Source organism: Bombina bombina, chromosome 5, assembly GCF_027579735.1.
Source record: "Bombina bombina isolate aBomBom1 chromosome 5, aBomBom1.pri, whole genome shotgun sequence".
Taxonomy (NCBI): Eukaryota; Metazoa; Chordata; class Amphibia; order Anura; family Bombinatoridae; genus Bombina; species Bombina bombina.
Window position 1 is genome coordinate 356,820,255 of NC_069503.1, and position 17,452 is coordinate 356,837,706.

The following is a 17,452-nucleotide window of genomic DNA, read 5'->3' on the forward strand; positions in this document are numbered from 1 at the left end:
CGTCCGGCAGTCTCGTAAGCCAATCTGATGATGCTTTTAATCCAAAAAGAGAGAGAGGTAGAAGTTGCTTTTTGACCTCTCCTTTTACCAGAATAAACAACAAACAAGGAAGATGTTTGTCTAAAATCCTTTGTAGCATCTAAATAGAATTTTAGAGCACGAACAACATCCAAATTGTGCAACAAACGTTCCTTCTTTGAAACTGGATTCGGACACAAAGAAGGCACGACTATCTCCTGGTTAATGTTTTTGTTAGAAACAACTTTCGGAAGAAAACCAGGTTTAGTACGTAAAACCACCTTATCTGCATGGAACACCAGATAAGGAGGAGAACACTGCAGAGCAGATAATTCTGAAACTCTTCTAGCAGAAGAAATTGCAACCAAAAACAAAACTTTCCAAGATAATAACTTAATATCAACGGAATGTAAGGGTTCAAACGGAACCCCCTGAAGAACTGAAAGAACTAAATTGAGACTCCAAGGAGGAGTCAAAGGTTTGTAAACAGGCTTGATTCTAACCAGAGCCTGAACAAAGGCTTGAACATCTGGCACAGCTGCCAGCTTTTTGTGAAGTAGCACAGACAAGGCAGAAATCTGTCCCTTCAAGGAACTTGCAGATAATCCTTTCTCCAAACCTTCTTGAAGAAAGGATAGAATCTTAGGAATTTTTACCTTGTCCCAAGGGAATCCTTTAGATTCACACCAACAGATATATTTTTTCCATATTTTGTGGTAAATTTTTCTAGTTACAGGCTTTCTGGCCTGAACAAGAGTATCAATGACAGAATCTGAGAATCCTCGCTTTGATAAGATCAAGCGTTCAATCTCCAAGCAGTCAGTTGGAGTGAGACCAGATTCGGATGTTCGAACGGACCTTGAACAAGAAGGTCTCGTCTCAAAGGTAGCTTCCATGGTGGAGCCGATGACATATTCACCAGGTCTGCATACCAAGTCCTGCGTGGCCACGCAGGAGCTATCAAGATCACCGATGCCCTCTCCTGATTGATCCTGGCTACCAGCCTGGGGATGAGAGTGCATCTACTAGAGTCGCCTTGGGATCCCTGGATCTGGACCCGTAGCAAGGAACCTTGAAGTTCTGACGAGAGGCCATCAGATCCATGTCTGGAATGCCCCACAGTTGAGTAATTTGGGCAAAGATTTCCGGATGGAGTTCCCACTCCCCCGGATGAAATGTCTGACGACTCAGAAAATCCGCTTCCCAATTTTCCACTCCTGGGATGTGGATTGCAGACAAGTGGCAGGAGTGAGTCTCCGCCCATTGAATGATTTTGGTCACTTCTTCCATCGCCAGGGAACTCCTTGTTCCCCCCTGATGGTTGATGTACGCAACAGTTGTCATGTTGTCTGATTGAAACCGTATGAACTTGGCCTTTGCTAGCTGAGGCCAAGCCTTGAGAGCATTGAATATCGCTCTCAGTTCCAGAATATTTATCGGTAGAAGAGATTCTTCCCGAGACCAAAGACCCTGAGCTTTCAGGGGTCCCCAGACCGCGCCCCAGCCCACCAGACTGGCGTCGGTCGTGACAATGACCCACTCTGGTCTGCGGAAGCTCATCCCCTGTGACAGGTTGTCCAGGGACAGCCACCAACGGAGTGAATCTCTGGTCCTCTGATTTACTTGTATCGTCGGAGACAAGTCTGTATAGTCCCCATTCCACTGACTGAGCATGCACAGTTGTAATGGTCTTAGATGAATGCGCGCAAAAGGAACTATGTCCATTGCCGCTACCATCAAACCTATTACTTCCATGCACTGCGCTATGGAAGGAAGAGGAACAGAATGAAGCATTTGACAAGAGTTCAGAAGTTTTGTTTTTCTGGCCTCTGTCAGAAAAATCCTCATTTCTAAGGAGTCTATTATTGTTCCCAAGAAGGGAACCCTTGTTGACGAAGATAGAGAACTCTTTTCTACGTTCACTTTCCATCCGTGAGATCTGAGAAAGGCCAGGACAATGTCCGTGTGAGCCTTTGCTTGAGGAAGGGACGACGCTTGAATCAGAATGTCGTCCAAGTAAGGTACTACTGCAATTCCCCTTGGTCTTAGCACCGCTAGAAGGGACCCTAGTACCTTTGTGAAAATCCTTGGAGCAGTGGCTAATCCGAACGGAAGTGCCACAAACTGGTAATGCTTGTCCAGGAATGCGAACCTTAGGAACCGATGATGTTCCTTGTGGATAGGAATATGTAGATACGCATCCTTTAAATCCACCGTGGTCATGAATTGACCTTCCTGGATGGAAGGAAGAATTGTTCGAATGGTTTCCATTTTGAACGATGGAACCTTGAGAAACTTGTTTAGGATCTTGAGATCTAAGATTGGTCTGAACGTTCCCTCTTTTTTGGGAACTACGAACAGATTGGAGTAGAACCCCATCCCTTGTTCTCCTAATGGAACAGGATGAATCACTCCCATTTTTAACAGGTCTTCTACACAATGCAAGAATGCCTGTTTTTTTATGTGGTCTGAAGACAATTGAGACCTGTGGAACCTCCCCCTTGGGGGAAGCCCCTTGAATTCCAGAAGATAACCTTGGGAGACTATTTCTAGCGCCCAAGGATCCAGAACATCTCTTGCCCAAGCCTGAGCAAAGAGAGAGCGTCTGCCCCCCACCAGATCCGGTCCCGGATCGGGGGCCAACATCTCATGCTGTCTTGGTAGCAGTGGCAGGTTTCTTGGCCTGCTTTCCTTTGTTCCAGCCTTGCATTGGTCTCCAGGCTGGTTTGGCTTGAGAAGTATTACCCTCCTGCTTAGAGGACGTAGCACTTGGGGCTGGTCCGTTTCTGCGAAAGGGACGAAAATTAGGTTTATTTTTGGCCTTGAAAGACCTATCCTGAGGAAGGGCGTGGCCCTTGCCCCCAGTGATATCAGAGATAATCTCTTTCAAGTCAGGGCCAAACAGCGTTTTCCCCTTGAAAGGAATGTTAAGCAATTTGTTCTTGGAAGACGCATCCGCTGACCAAGATTTTAACCAAAGCGCTCTGCGCGCCACAATAGCAAACCCAGAATTTTTCGCCGCTAACCTAGCCAATTGCAAAGTGGCGTCTAGGGTGAAAGAATTAGCCAATTTGAGAGCACGAATTCTGTCCATAATCTCCTCATAAGAAGAAGAATTATTAATGATCGCCTTTTCTAGCTCATCGAACCAGAAACACGCGGCTGTAGTGACAGGGACAATGCATGAAATTGGTTGTAGAAGGTAACCTTGCTGAACAAACATCTTTTTAAGCAAACCTTCTAATTTTTTATCCATAGGATCTTTGAAAGCACAACTATCTTCTATGGGTATAGTGGTGCGTTTGTTTAGAGTAGAAACCGCCCCCTCGACCTTGGGGACTGTCTGCCATAAGTCCTTTCTGGGGTCGACCATAGGAAACAATTTTTTAAATATGGGGGGAGGGACGAAAGGTATACCGGGCCTTTCCCATTCTTTATTTACCATGTCCGCCACCCGCTTGGGTATAGGAAAAGCTTCGGGGGGCCCCGGGACCTCTAGGAACTTGTCCATTTTACATAGTTTCTCTGGAATGACCAAATTCTCACAATCATCCAGAGTGGATAACACCTCCTTAAGCAGAGCGCGGAGATGTTCCAACTTAAATTTAAATGTAATCACATCAGGTTCAGCTTGTTGAGAAATTTTCCCTGAATCTGAAATTTCTCCCTCAGACAAAACCTCCCTGGCCCCCTCAGACTGGTGTAGGGGCCCTTCAGAAACAATATCATCAGCGTCCTCATGCTCTTCAGTATTTTCTAAAACAGAGCAGTCGCGCTTTCGCTGATAAGTGGGCATTTTGGCTAAAATGTTTTTGATAGAATTATCCATTACAGCCGTTAATTGTTGCATAGTAAGGAGTATTGGCGCGCTAGATGTACTAGGGGCCTCTTGTGTGGGCAAGACTGGTGTAGACGAAGGAGGGGATGATGCAGTACCATGCTTACTCCCCTCACTTGAGGAATCATCTTGGGCATCATTTTCTCTAAATTTTGTGTCACATAAATCACATCTATTTAAATGAGAAGGAACCTTGGCTTCCCCACATTCAGAACACAGTCTATCTGGTAGTTCAGACATGTTAAACAGGCATAAACTTGATAACAAAGTACAAAAAACGTTTTAAAATAAAACCGTTACTGTCACTTTAAATTTTAAACTGAACACACTTTATTACTGCAATTGCGAAAAAGTATGAAGGAATTGTTCAAAATTCACCAAAATTTCACCACAGTGTCTTAAAGCCTTAAAAGTATTGCACACCAAATTTGGAAGCTTTAACCCTTAAAATAACGGAACCGGAGCCGTTTTTATATTTAACCCCTTTACAGTCCCTGGTATCTGCTTTGCTGAGACCCAACCAAGCCCAAAGGGGAATACGATACCAAATGACGCCTTCAGAAAGTCTTTTCTATGTATCAGAGCTCCTCACACATGCATCTGCATGTCATGCTTCTCAAAAAACAAGTGCGCAATACAGGCGCGAAAATGAGACTCTGCCTATGATTAGGGAAAGCCCCTAGAGAATAAGGTGTCCAATACAGTGCCTGCCGGTTATTTTACAAATTCCCAAGATTAAAATAATTCCTCAAGGCTATGGAGTGTAAAATATGTTTATATATAAATCGATTTAGCCCAGAAAACGTCTACAGTCTTAAAAAGCCCTTGTGAAGCCCTTTTTTACTGTCTGTAATAAAAATGGCTTACCGGATCCCATAGGGAAAATGACAGCTTCCAGCATTACATCGTCTTGTTAGAATGTGTCATACCTCAAGCAGCAAAAGTCTGCTCACTGTTCCCCCAACTGAAGTTAATTCCTCTCAACAGTCCTGTGTGGAACAGCCATCGATTTTAGTAACGGTTGCTAAAATCATTTTCCTCTTACAAACAGAAATCTTCATCTCTTTTCTGTTTCAGAGTAAATAGTACATACCAGCACTATTTTAAAATAACAAACTCTTGATTGAATAATAAAAACTACAGTTAAACACTAAAAAACTCTAAGCCATTTCCGTGGAGATGTTGCCTGTACAACGGCAAAGAGAATGACTGGGGAAGGCGGAGCCTAGGAGGGATCATGTGACCAGCTTTGCTGGGCTCTTTGCCATTTCCTGTTGGGGAGGAGAATATCCCACAAGTAAGGATGACGCCGTGGACCGGACACACCTATGTTGGAGAAAAAACTTTATGGGCTATATAAATAGATCATCTACAAAACATTTATGCAAAAAAAAAAACAAGTGTATAATGTCCCTTTAAGGTGAAACACGAACAGACTTTATTGGGACAAATACACAGCTTATATACAAATTTGCCATCTGACAATCACCGCCCCTCCAGACAGGCTGGAGCCTCCATAGGAACCCTAGGAATGTAGAGATCCCGCAAGAGTTAGGTTGTAATTTCGGGGTGATCCCGAGGGAGCGGCAGCTATTTCCAGGTACCGTCGGAGAGCTCCGGGCCCCTAGATGTCTCAGTTCAAAAAGCGACGAGATCTGGCGCTGGGGGGGGCGGAGCGGCAGCCGGGCAAAGGGTACTCCGGGCTAACATGAGGAAGAGAGGTGTCCAAACCCCAGGTTCCCGAGGGAGCTCCCTGCTAGAAATCACCAGGAGCGACCTAGGATAAAGTTTGGCGGGGATCTCTAGTGAGCCCAGCCGGCGGTGAGTATGTTCCATAAGATTCCAGCTGGGCCTCGGCAAGCTAGAAAGGGGCCAAGCGGGGCAGCGATCAGCTCTTTTAGGGCAACGTGTAATCAGGGTAACAGTAAAAGGGCAACTGGGGGAACACAATAATCCACATGAGGAGAGGGGGTGGCCTTGGCAGCCTGGTATCCATGACAGACGGGTTCCGCTCGGGACCCAAGGGGCATTTCTACTCTGTGTTTTACCCCTTTGTAGGGGCTAAAAACAGTCTATAGTCTGAAAATTACATACATTTTTTTCAACTATCACGGCCCTTTAATCTACTCCACCATTTGTTTTTTGACCAACCCTGAATTAACTACATTTCTTTCTTCAAACATATTTATGTTTGAATATTTTTTATTGTTTTAGAATAATAAACAGTTACAAGATTACCTTTCTCTTCATTGCTCCTCATCATCGAATGGTACAAAGAGTAGGTTTACAGTATTACAATTCTATAAAATATATAATTCAGGTATTAAGTATTATAACAATCTATAAGTTTCTATCAGTCTGTGGATATCCAAGATGAATCGACAATTAGAGAGTGTTAAGAAAGTCTTGAGATCACCCAGCAATGACGATGTTAGGTCCATACATCCTCGCCAATACTAGGCAACCTCTCCCAAAGATTGCGTCTACGCCATACCTGGCTCTGTAATTATCGCATATGAAAGTATAACAAAACATTTGTGGAATTGAGGACTAACAGCTCTGTTTAAAGGTAACCTAGACTTGAAGAGAACAACATTGAGAAGAGATGAGGCTAAGAATATTGGGTTAAAGAAGGGTAACAGGGGTGGGGTGGGGAGAGTGACGACGCAACATATATTAGTTTGTGCTGTATGTATATCAATTGATGGAGGTTTTTATAGCGGGGTTGACCACTTACTGGTCCTGTGTATCTGAGGCTCCTTTACTAATCCAGTAGTACCACACCGCTTGGACTACTTCCTTATTATCTAGAGTATTCGATGCCAACTCATACATAGTATATGTGTAGTGAATTTTATTATATATCTCTGTCCAGTTCGGGCCACTAGTTTTCCAGTGTCTAGCTATGCATGTCCTCGTGACTGTGCAGAGTATCTTAATAAATGTGTTAATATGCTTATTGTATCTACTAATATGTTCGTGTAAAAGGGCTTGTTGGATTGTGAGATCAATAGTCTCATCTAGGATTGGACTAAGAAAGGTAGATAGCTGTCTCCAGATCCTTGTGACTTCCCTACAGTCCCACCACATATGTCTATATGTTCCTATCTCTCCGCATCCCCTGTAGCAGAATATACTTCCTTGTGGATGCATATGAGCCGTTCTTGTGGGCGTTAGGTACCAGTCTTAGTAACATTTTCTTTAAGGTCTACACTTATAAGCCCTTTTTCTGCACTTTGGAAGAGTGTTTCCCACTCCTTGATGTCTTTACATATAGATAATTCTTTTTCCCATGCCAGCATAATGGAGTTTTTTGTAGTAGTCTGTGAAGCTTGTATGGCTATATATAGAATAGAAATGGTATGTTGGTTACGGTTTTCTGATTTACAGAAGTTTTCAATTGGGGTAATGTTGTTTTCTCTCGGATTTCTCAGATATGATTGAATAGCCAAGTGTATCTGTAAGTATATGTACCAGTGTAGTTTCAAGGGGTGAAATTTTGTCTGAAGTTGGTTAAATGTCAATGTAGATCCACCCTCCATATAGTCTGCCACTATGTATAACCCCTTATTTTCCCATTTCTTAAGTTGAGACCAGAGTTCACTGGGTAATATATATCTAATCGGGGTGTATAAGGAGTACTTTGGCAGAAGGCTATATTTAGTTCTTGCAGTCTTCCAAGTGGTTACTGTGAGGTTTGTAGTGTACGGTCTGTATGTCTCTTTATGGGTTCGTATGCTCTCGGGGTCCCAGATGATTGAGTCCGTCTCACCCCACCCACCTGAGTCTGCCTCTATGGTAGGCCATATAATCTCTTTGTTTCTCTTCAGTAGTAGTGTGTCTTGCGCCAATCTAGCAGAGTTATAATAGTCTATTAAGTTGGGAGCCCCAATACCTCCTAGTTTCTTATGTTTATTTAAGATTGATTTAGCTATTCTATTCGTTTTATTACCTCTAATGAATATTAGTATTTCTTTTTGTAGTGCGTCTAAGTCTGTCTTTACAATTTTAATAGGCAGGGTTCTAAATAAGTATAATATCCTTGGCAAGGTAGTCATCTTTACTGCCTCCACTCTGCCCAGCCATGAGAAACCAAATCCCTTCCATTTCAATAGGTCCCTTCTTATTTGTTGAAATAATGGGATATAGTTTACTTTATATAGTTGCGAGGGGCAGGGTGGAAGGTGGATTCCCAGATATTTTAGGGAATGTTTCATCCACTTAAAATTAAAATTTGATTCTAATATCGTCTGAGTCTGTTGGGGGATCGCAATGGGGAGTGCCTCACATTTTGCTGCATTTATTTTAAATCCCGAAATGAGGGAAAAGGTCTGTATTGTTTGGTAAAGGTTGGGCAATGATATCAATAGGTTCGTCAAAGTCAGTAATATATCGTCCGCGAAAAGGGCTAGTTTATATTCCGTCGTGGCTGTCTTGACTCCTGTTATATCTACTTGTGAGCGAATTTTGGTGGCCAGTGGCTCTATGCATAGAGCGAAGAGTAACGGAGACAGAGGGCACCCCTGTCTGGTCCCGTTACGGATTGGGAACGATTGAGATTTATAACCTGCTGATGAGACCTGTGCTCCCGGGGCAGAGTAAATAGCTTTAAGTGCCTTCATAACTGCCCCCTCAAACCCCATTTTATGTAGTACTGCGAACATATAATCCCAATCAATTCTATCGAATGCCTTCTCCGCATCCAAAGATAGGAGTAGAGAAGGTGTTCGTGTCTCCTTCAGGATCTGAATCAAATTGGTGACCCTACGTATGTTGTCCGGGGCTTCTCTACCTTTAATAAAACCCACTTGATCTGGGTGGACCAAGTGGGGGATAATGTGTTTGAGTCGATTCGCTATTATCTTTGTGAAGATCTTAAGATCTTGGTTGATTAAGGATATTGGGCGATAGTTTTGGTCTTCAAACATATTTAAAGGGACATTAAACACTAAATGTATTTCATCCACCCACTTCTACCATTTTAGAACCTAGATTTCACTACAGGTATCTGAAGGAGAGTTGGTGCACATATGCAAACACTTCAGCACTAGAATGCAGTGAATAATGGATTTTGGCACACATGACTAGAAGGAGGAATGGAATAACCTCAATACTGTGCTTGCAAAATGTATTTAGTGATCATTGTCCCTATCATTTAATTCCTAAGCAACGTTGTTACAGTTTTGTTTTGGACCTTAGTCTGATGGCTTTTCACATGAACACGAAATGCAGCAAGAGAGTGTCTGCACTCAAAATCATTGTAAAAAATTGAGATAAAACATATAAAATGAACAAACCTTTCTTTAAATAGTAAAAGTTAAAACCAGATTTATCCCCTTAGTTGTAAAATTTGGTATTTGCTTTAGTAATTTATAACAGCAGATATGTTTGCGCTTGCAATCTATTGTTACTGTTCTTTCCCCATGAATGAACACCAGATACTACACTGAACCTAGTGTAATAAAAATAGGTTAGAAAACTCTATGGTACTGATTTTTACACAGATCTCCAGAATAGTGAAACATCCTGAGCTATAGGTCATTTAATTACATTTACCTCACAGCATTTACAGTGTTCTCCCCAGGATCTTTTTAGCGGGTGCAACAACTGGATAAAATTTTAGCCAATATTAAGATAAAACGAGCTCATATTAACAATGTTCAATTTTTATAGCACAAATAATGATTAAATACATTGGTTAAATTATGCAATTTATTTGTGCTTTGGATAGCAGAAAATGACATAATATTAAATAATATTACACTGGCCCCACCCAGCTACTTTGTAATGCCACCCGGCTGGCAAAGTTTTCTGTGGAGAACACTTATGTATATAATAAGAAATGAAAATCAGACATGAAACAAAAATAAAGGCTTGCTTCAACATTAAAATTCTCTGCACAACATAATAATCTTCTAAAACTACTTACCAAGGAGCAGAGCACAGGCAAGAGGTCAAGGTCACAGCAGGCACCCAGTGTTGCCAATGCAGAGTCGGTAATTTCTATGCAAAAAATGACTAATTAACATTATGTAAAACAGCTCAATATTTAGTTTTTTTTTTTTACAAATTTAGTTGTATAAAAGCAGGCACGCTGTCAAGTACTTTAAAGGGACAGTCTAGTCAGAATTAAACTTTCATGATTCAGATAGGGCAAGCAATTTTAAACAACTTTCCAATTAACTTTTATCATCAAATTTGCTTTGTTCTCTTCATATTCTTAGTTTAAAGCTAATCCTAGATAGGCACATGTGCTAATGTATAAGCCCTTAAAGGCCGCCTGTGCATTTTGACAGGTTTTCACAGCTAGAGAGCATTAGATCATGCGTGCCATATAGATAATATTGTGCTCACGCCCGTGGAGTTACCTAGGAGTCAGCACTGATTGGCTAAAATACAAGTCTGTCAAAAGAACTGAAACAAGGGGGCAGTTTGCAGAGGCTTAGGTACAAGGTAATCACAGAGGTAAAAAGTATATTAATATAACCGTGTTGGTTATGTAAAACTGGGGAATGGGTATTAAAGGGATTATCTTTTTAAACAATAACAATTCTGAAGTAGACTGTCCCTTTAAGTGGGTACATAAAAAATAATTTGAAGCATATTATCCAATACCTCAAATAATCAAAAAATAAAAAGTTTCTTTAAAAAAAAAAAAAAATTCTTTTAAAAAAATCACCTACAAATACTTTGTTAGAAACAAATATATTAAATTTAAGAGCTTAAAGTGATGGTAAATTCACCTCACTAACTTTAGATATATTGAAAGCTCTGGTAATTATAAGCATATTGAGGTGCTTATTTTCTTCAAAAACGAATACAACTTAGACATAGACATAAACATAGATTTTCTAAGGCCTAGATTTGGAGTTCGGCGGTAAAAGGGCTGTTAACGCTCCGCAGGCTTTTTTCTGGCCGCACCATAAATTTAACTCTGGTATCGAGAGTTTAATCAAATGCTGCGTTAGGCTCCAAAAAACGAGCGTAGAGCATTTTTACCGCAAATGCAACTCTCGATACCAGAGTTGCTTACGGACGCGGCCGGCCTCAAAAACGTGCTCGTGCACGATTCTCCCATAGGAAACAATGGGGCTGTTTGAGCTGAAAAAAAACCTAACACCTGCAAAAAAGCAGCGTTCAGCTCCTAACGCAGCCCCATTGTTTCCTATGGGGAAACACTTCCTACGTCTGCACCTAACACCCTAACATGTACCCCGAGTCTAAACACCCCTAACCTTACACTTATTAACCCCTAATCTGCCGCCCCCGCTATCGCTGACCCCTGCATATTTTTTTTAACCCCTAATCTGCCGCTCCGTAAACCGCTGCAACCTACGTTATCCCTATGTACCCCTAATCTGCTGCCCTAACATCGCCGACCCCTATATTATATTTATTAACCCCTAATCTGCCCCCCTCAACGTCGCCGACACCTGCCTACACTTATTAACTCCTAATCTGCCGAGCGGACCTCACCGCTACTATAATAAATGTATTAACCCCTAAAGCTAAGTCTAACCCTAATACTAACACCCCCCTAAGTTAAATATAATTTACATCTAACGAAATAAATTAACTCTTATTAAATAACTTATTCCTATTTAAAGCTAAATACTTACCTGTAAAATAAATCCTAATATAGCTACAATATAAATTATAATTATATTATAGCTATTTTAGGATTAATATTTATTTTACAGGCAACTTTGTAATTATTTTAACCAGGTACAATAGCTATTAAATAGTTAAGAACTATTTAATAGTTACCTAGTTAAAATAATAACAAATTTACCTGTAAAATAAATCCTAACCTAAGATATAATTAAACCTAACACTACCCTATCAATAAATTAATTAAATAAACTACCTACAATTACCTACAATTAACCTAACACTACACTATCAATAAATTAATTAAACACAATTGCTACAAATAAATACAATTAAATAAACTAGCTAAAGTACAAAAAATAAAAAAGAACTAAGTTACAAAAAATAATAAAATATTTACAAACATAAGAAAAATATTACAACAATTTTAAACTAATTACACCTACTCTAAGCCCCCTAATAAAATAACAAAGCCCCCCAAAATAAAAAATTCCCTACCCTATTCTAAATTAAAAAAGTTACAAGCTCTTTTACCTTACCAGCCCTGAACAGGGCCCTTTGCGGGGCATGCCCCAAGGATTTCAGCTCTTTTGCCTGTAAAAAAAAAAACATACCATACCCCCCCCCAACATTACAACCCACCACCCACATACCCCTAATCTAACCCAAACCCCCCTTAAATAAACCTAACACTAAGCCCCTGAAGATCTTCCTACCTTGTCTTCACCATACCAGGTTCACCGATCCGTCCTGGCTCCAACATCTTCATCCAACCCAAGCGGGGGTTGGCGATCCATCATCCGGTGCTGAAGAGGTCCAGAAGAGGCTCCAAAGTCTTCCTCCTATCCGGCAAGAAGAGGACATCCGGACCGGCAAACATCTTCTCCAAGCGGCATCTTCAATCTTCTTCCATCCGGTGCGGAGCGGGTCCATCTTGAAGCAGGCGACGCGGATCCATCCTCTTCTTCCGTTGTCTCCCGACGAATGACGGTTCCTTTAAGGGACGTCATCCAAGATGGCGTCCCTCGAATTCCGATTGGCTGATAGGATTCTATCAGCCAATCGGAATTAAGGTAGGAATTTTCTGATTGGCTGATGGAATCAGCCAATCAGAATCAAGTTCAATCCGATTGGCTGATCCAATCAGCCAATCAGATTGAGCTCGCATTCTATTGGCTGTTCCGATCAGCCAATAGAATGCGAGCTCAATTCCTACCTTAATTCCGATTGGCTGATAGAATCCTATCAGCCAATCGGAATTCGAGGGACGCCATCTTCGAGGAAGACTTTGGAGCCTCTTCTGGACCTCTTCAGCACCGGATGATGGATCGCCAACCCCCGCTTGGGTTGGATGAAGATGTTGGAGCCAGGACGGATCGGTGAACCTGGTATGGTGAAGACAAGGTAGGAAGATCTTCAGGTGCTTAGTGTTAGGTTTATTTAAGGGGGGTTTGGGTTAGATTAGGGGTATGTGGGTGGTAATGTTGGGGGGGGTATGGTATGTTTTTTTTTACAGGCAAAAGAGCTGAAATCCTTGGGGCATGCCCCGCAAAGGGCCCTGTTCAGGGCTGGTAAGGTAAAAGAGCTTGTAACTTTTTTAATTTAGAATAGGGTAGGGAATTTTTTATTTTGGGGGGCTTTGTTATTTTATTAGGGGGCTTAGAGTAGGTGTAATTAGTTTAAAATTGTTGTAATATTTTTCTTATGTTTGTAAATATTTTATTATTTTTTGTAACTTAGTTCTTTTTTATTTTTTGTACTTTAGCTAGTTTATTTAATTGTATTTATTTGTAGCAATTGTGTTTAATTAATTTATTGATAGTGTAGTGTTAGGTTAATTGTAGGTAATTTATTTAATTAATTTATTGATAGGGTAGTGTTAGGTTTAATTATATCTTAGGTTAGGATTTATTTTACAGGTATATTTGTTATTATTTTAACTAGGTAACTATTAAATAGTTCTTAACTATTTAATAGCTATTGTACCTGGTTAAAATAATTACAAAGTTGCCTGTAAAATAAATATTAATCCTAAAATAGCTATAATATAATTATAATTTATATTGTAGCTATATTAGGATTTATTTTACAGGTAAGTATTTAGCTTTAAATAGGAATAAGTTATTTAATAAGAGTTAATTTATTTCGTTAGATTTAAATTATATTTAATTTAGGGGGGTGTTAGTGTTAGGGTTAGACTTAGCTTTAGGGGTTAATCAATTTATTAGAATAGCGGTGAGCTCCGGTCGTCAGATTAGGGGTTAATAATTGAAGTTAGGTGTTGGCGATGTTAGGGAGGGCAGATTAGGGGTTAATACTATTTATGATAGGGTTAGTGAGGCGGGTTAGGGGTTAATAACTTTATTATAGTAGCGCTCAGGTCCGCTCGGCAGATTAGGGGTTAATAAGTGTAGGCAGGTGTCGGCGACGTTGAGGGGGGCAGATTAGGGGTTAATAAATATAATATAGGGGTCGGCGGTGTTAGGGGTAGCAGATTAGGGGTACATAGGGATAACGTAGGTGGCGGCGCTTTGCGGTCGGAAGATTAGGGGTTAATTATTTTAAGTAGCTGGCGGCGACGTTGTGGGGGGCAGGTTAGGGGTTAATAAATGTAATACAGGGGTCGGCGGGGTTAGGGGCAGCAGATTAGGGGTACATAAGTATAACGTAGGTGGCGGTCGGCAGATTAGGGGTTAAAAATTTTAATCGAGTGGCGGCGGTGTGGGGGGACCTCGGTTTAGGGGTACATAGGTAGTTTATGGGTGTTAGTGTACTTTAGGGTACAGTAGTTAAGAGCTTTATGAACCGGCGTTAGCCAGAAAGCTCTTAACTCCTGCTATTTTCAGGCGGCTGGAATCTTGTCGTTAGAGCTCTAACGCTCACTTCAGAAACGACTCTAAATACCAGCGTTAGAAAGATCCCATTGAAAAGATAGGCTACGCAAATGGCGTAGGGGGATCTGCGGTATGGAAAAGTCGCGGCTGAAAAGTGAGCGTTAGACCCTTTAATCACTGACTCCAAATACCAGCGGGCGGCCAAAACCAGCGTTAGGAGCCTCTAACGCTGGTTTTGACGGCTACCGCCGAACTCCAAATCTAGGCCTTAGTGTGGTATTTGACTGGCAGCTCTTCCAGCCAATAGGAGCCTCACCAAGCTATGTAATTTACTTACAGCACGATCCTGTGCTTCTAACTATTAGCTGACTTAGCCTTGAAGTGCAACTGTGCATGCGCAGCTCACTACGCTATTTGCGCAACTGCACTTCAAGGCTAAGTTAATAGTTAGAAGCACGGGATCGTGCTGTAAGTAAATTACATAGCTTGGTGAGGCTCCTATTGGCTGGAAGAGCTGCCAGTCAAATACCACACTAAGAAAATCTATGACAGAGGCTGCATTAAAGCAGGTAACGGAGCCTCACAATAATGGTGTTTTATAGAAGTTGTATTAGTTTTTAAAGAAAATAAGCACCTCAATATGCTTATAATTACCAGAGCTTTCAATATATCTAAAGTTAGTGAGGTGAATTTATCATCACTTTAACATCTTATGTATAAAAGGTAACAAAATGTATATATAGATACAAACCACTAGTCTAAAATAATGCTCTAATAGTATAAACACACATACATTTACATTTTTATGATCAACCCATTAACTACTGAGCCATTACCACCATTGTGCTGAGCCGTTTTGAAGTATTTCACATTTAATCCCCACTGTAGGCCATTTTTAAAAGGTTAATAAATAAGGTTGCAAAAAAATAAATAAAAAAATAAAAAGGGTTTGTCCTCATATAAATAAGGGCCTTCTGGTATAGTTAAAGGGACATGAAACTCAATTTTTTTTTCTTTCATTGATCAGAAAGAACATGTGATTTTATACAACTTTTCAATTTACTTGTATTATTTAATTTGCTTCCTTCTCTTGTTATCCTTTGCTGAAAGGTTTATCTAGGTAAGCCCAGGAGCAGCAAAGAACCTAGGTTCTAGATGCTGATTGGTGGCTGTATATATATATATATATATATATATATATATACCCCGATTGTCATTGGCTCACCCATGTGTTCAGTTAGAAACCAGTAGTGCATTGTGACTCCTTCAACAAATGATACCAAGAGAATTAATCAACTTTGATAATATAAGTATATAACTGGTAAGTTGTTTAAAATTGTATGTTCTGCCTAAATCATGAAATACATTTTGGGGTTTTATGTCCCTTTAAGTAACTTTTTTTGCACATACGGGCTCCCATTAGCCTATATACAAATATTCCCACCAGGTGTGCACTAGTTAATAATAGTTTATTACTACACATTTATTAAATATTGTTCACTCTTTTGCTTGTCTGATTACCTAGAGAGCCGGGCTAGGAGGAAACCCACAACAAGGAGCTGCACAAGATAAAGAAATTCCTTGAAAAGGAGCCCCTTCACATATGTTCTGGACTGCAGTACAGTACTCTTGCAGTTTATATGCAGTTATCTTTCTGCACATCTTATATTATAAAAAAATCCTGATATTGGACCATTTTGACGCATATTTCGTTTTTAGGTTTATGAAGTTTTATATGTTCTTGAATTTCATTTAATTATTTGAATAAGCTAATTAATTTAGTGACAATCCTATTATGTTTTAATAGTAAATGAGTGCGGTTAGCGCTATTGTTTAGATTTGTTCTGAACACGATTGTCATCCTCGCTGACTGCATTGTAGGAATGACAAACACGTGTTGTCACGTGCATTAAAAGGGTTAAATGAATACACATCATTTGGTTTTTTAAAGAAAACCATACATTTGTTGAAAATACACTTACTCCACAAAATGTGTCACCATTTTCTAAAATTATTTGGTTTGCAAAAAAATCACCAAAAATAAACTTACTAAAAACAGATACAAAATCGTTGTTATTAAAGGGTTAATGACAGTTCCTGGCAAATGTAATCTGTGATACAACGCCTATTAAATTATTGGTTCAAATAAAATGTTCCCATTCTTCACTAGAGTAATCCTTTCTACAAGTGAGGGGTCTACACTTTATATGCTGGTTTTAGGCAAGATACTGCCCCATACAGTAAATACGACCATTTTTATGGGAAATCCCCTTCTAATGACAGGGATATGAGGTATCACATTAGAAAGAGGGGGCTCCACTTTATCCAAACTGGGGTCTCATACCACCCTGTGTTTTTTTGGGTTAAGACGTCATAACTTATGCATGTCACGTCATGAGAAGTTCTCATCTCAGCTTGTGAGAGAGGGAGAGGAGACTGCAGTCTTCTTTCCCAGATCCAGTGCAGAACTGCAGCGATACAGTGGACCTCATTGAGAATAGCGCTTCTCTTTATGTGCCTATGAAAGATTTAACGTTTGTAAGCCATAGACCACTATTTTGATTCAAAAAATGATTTTTTTTTTATTATAAATGTATTATTTTCTGTTTTTAGATACAAGAGCATCCTAGTTTTTAAGTTGTTAAAAGAACTGATGGTGAATAAATTAGAACTCTATACAACGTACAAGAAATGTAGATTTGCACGTGTATATTGACTTATACTCCTTTTTAAAGTATGATTTGGGAGGCTTTTTTTAATTTCCAATTCACCCTCTCATCTGGTGTAAATGCTTTAACTTTTTAGTTTGCAAAATGCCCTTTTAAAAAGAGACAAAAAATGAAAGAGGAACGCGAAAACAGGTCAGGTAGAGATTGAATAATCACGGTGAATTATCCATGCTTTTAATGTCAGAAAATGTTCAAAGCCTTCCTGATATTGTAGCTTAACTGGTTCAGTAATAGGACCTGTAACCTTTTGTTCTGTATGTGAAGTTTATACAATGTAAAAAGAAACATTGGTTTCTGGGTTAAAAGCTGTAAATGTGATAATATTTAGGATTTCATGTGGTTGTGCTATTCATATTTTTATGCTATTCATATTTCTAAAGCAAAACCTTATTTGTCTAAGTAAACAGACCTACGTCTTTACC

General features: G+C 40.0%; 1 protein-coding gene across 1 annotated transcript in view; it reads right to left on the reverse strand.

The window, feature by feature from the left end:
- The window catches only part of GSDME (gasdermin E), a 229,707-nt gene that overhangs the window by 19,552 nt on the left and 192,703 nt on the right, over nt 1-17,452 (reverse strand). Inside the window, exon 7 of the mRNA XM_053715729.1 lies at nt 9,786-9,859. Coding sequence (XP_053571704.1) covers nt 9,786-9,859 — 74 coding nt within the window. The remainder of the gene's footprint in view (nt 1-9,785; nt 9,860-17,452) is intronic.